The 995-nt window shown below is 51.4% G+C and overlaps 1 protein-coding gene across 1 annotated transcript; it reads left to right on the forward strand.

The window, feature by feature from the left end:
• Positions 1-33: 33 nt before the first annotated feature.
• H310_04333 (hypothetical protein) lies at positions 34-711 on the forward strand (the record flags this gene model as incomplete). The annotated part of the gene is made up of 1 exon (XM_008868648.1): positions 34-711. The coding sequence occupies one exon, from the start codon at positions 34-36 to the stop codon at positions 709-711; it is 678 nt and encodes a 225-aa protein (XP_008866870.1).
• Positions 712-995: the final 284 nt, after the last annotated feature.

Consider the following 995-nt stretch of genomic DNA (forward strand, 5'->3'; position numbering starts at 1 on the left):
GCGTGGTCCAGCAAGCGGTTCATTCCCAAAGTCATGTTACTCGCGGCGGTGGCGCGTCCTCGACATGATCCAGAGCGTGACATCAACGTCGATGGGGAGATCGGAATATGGCCTATCTTGGAGTTCCTACCTGCTGTGCGCAGCTCGCGCAACCGGCCGGTGGGATCGCTCGTCCCAACCTTGATGAACTTGGACGCCGCTATCTACCGCAAGTATGTCATCACTCGAGTCATTCCAGCCATCAAGTTGAAGTTCCCTACAGCGACAAGCGCGTTGTACCCCAGCATGACAATGCAACACCCCATGGTGGCCTTACCGACGCTGACCTTGCGAGGGGTATCCACGGACGGGTGGACCTTTGTTGTGCGGTGTCAGCCACCAAACAGCCCAGATCTCAATGTCTTGGATCTGGGTTCCTTTGCCTCGGTCCAAACGCTTCAGCTCAAGCTGGTCAGCCGATCTTTGGGTGAGGTCATTCATGCAACCTACGCTGCGTTTGAAATTTGTGGTGGCGATGCACTTGCAAACGTGCTCCTCACGTTGCAAACAGTCATGCGCCTAGTTCTGGAGAACAATGGTGGCAACCACTATCGCTTGCCGCATTTGGGGAAGGATGCCTTGCGTCGTGCCAGGGCACTCATGTCCAATGTCTCGTGCCCTGCTTCATTTCTTGGCAAGTGGCCATTCAGGTTTTTAACCAATAACACGTAGTTTTCTCGTTTGTTGACCAATCGAATTGATATGTCACAAGTAATATGGAAAAAGTGTGTCAGTATAGTGACCCCTCAACGTTTGCTCGCTTTTCCAATTGTTTATTCGAGGGACTCATGTGCACAAAAACAAACAAATATCAAATTTTACAGGCGACTGGTGAACCGCATCAGTTGAGCAAACGAAAAAATGAATGGCCCGAGGTCATAGGGAAGACCGCAGATTGGACCGCAAGAGGCACGATTCCTGTATGGGCTCAGCAATTGTGAATGGATATTGTCGTG

The sequence above is a fragment of the Aphanomyces invadans genome, assembly GCF_000520115.1.
Source record: "Aphanomyces invadans strain NJM9701 unplaced genomic scaffold supercont1.7, whole genome shotgun sequence".
NCBI lineage: Eukaryota > Oomycota > Saprolegniomycetes > Saprolegniales > Verrucalvaceae > Aphanomyces > Aphanomyces invadans.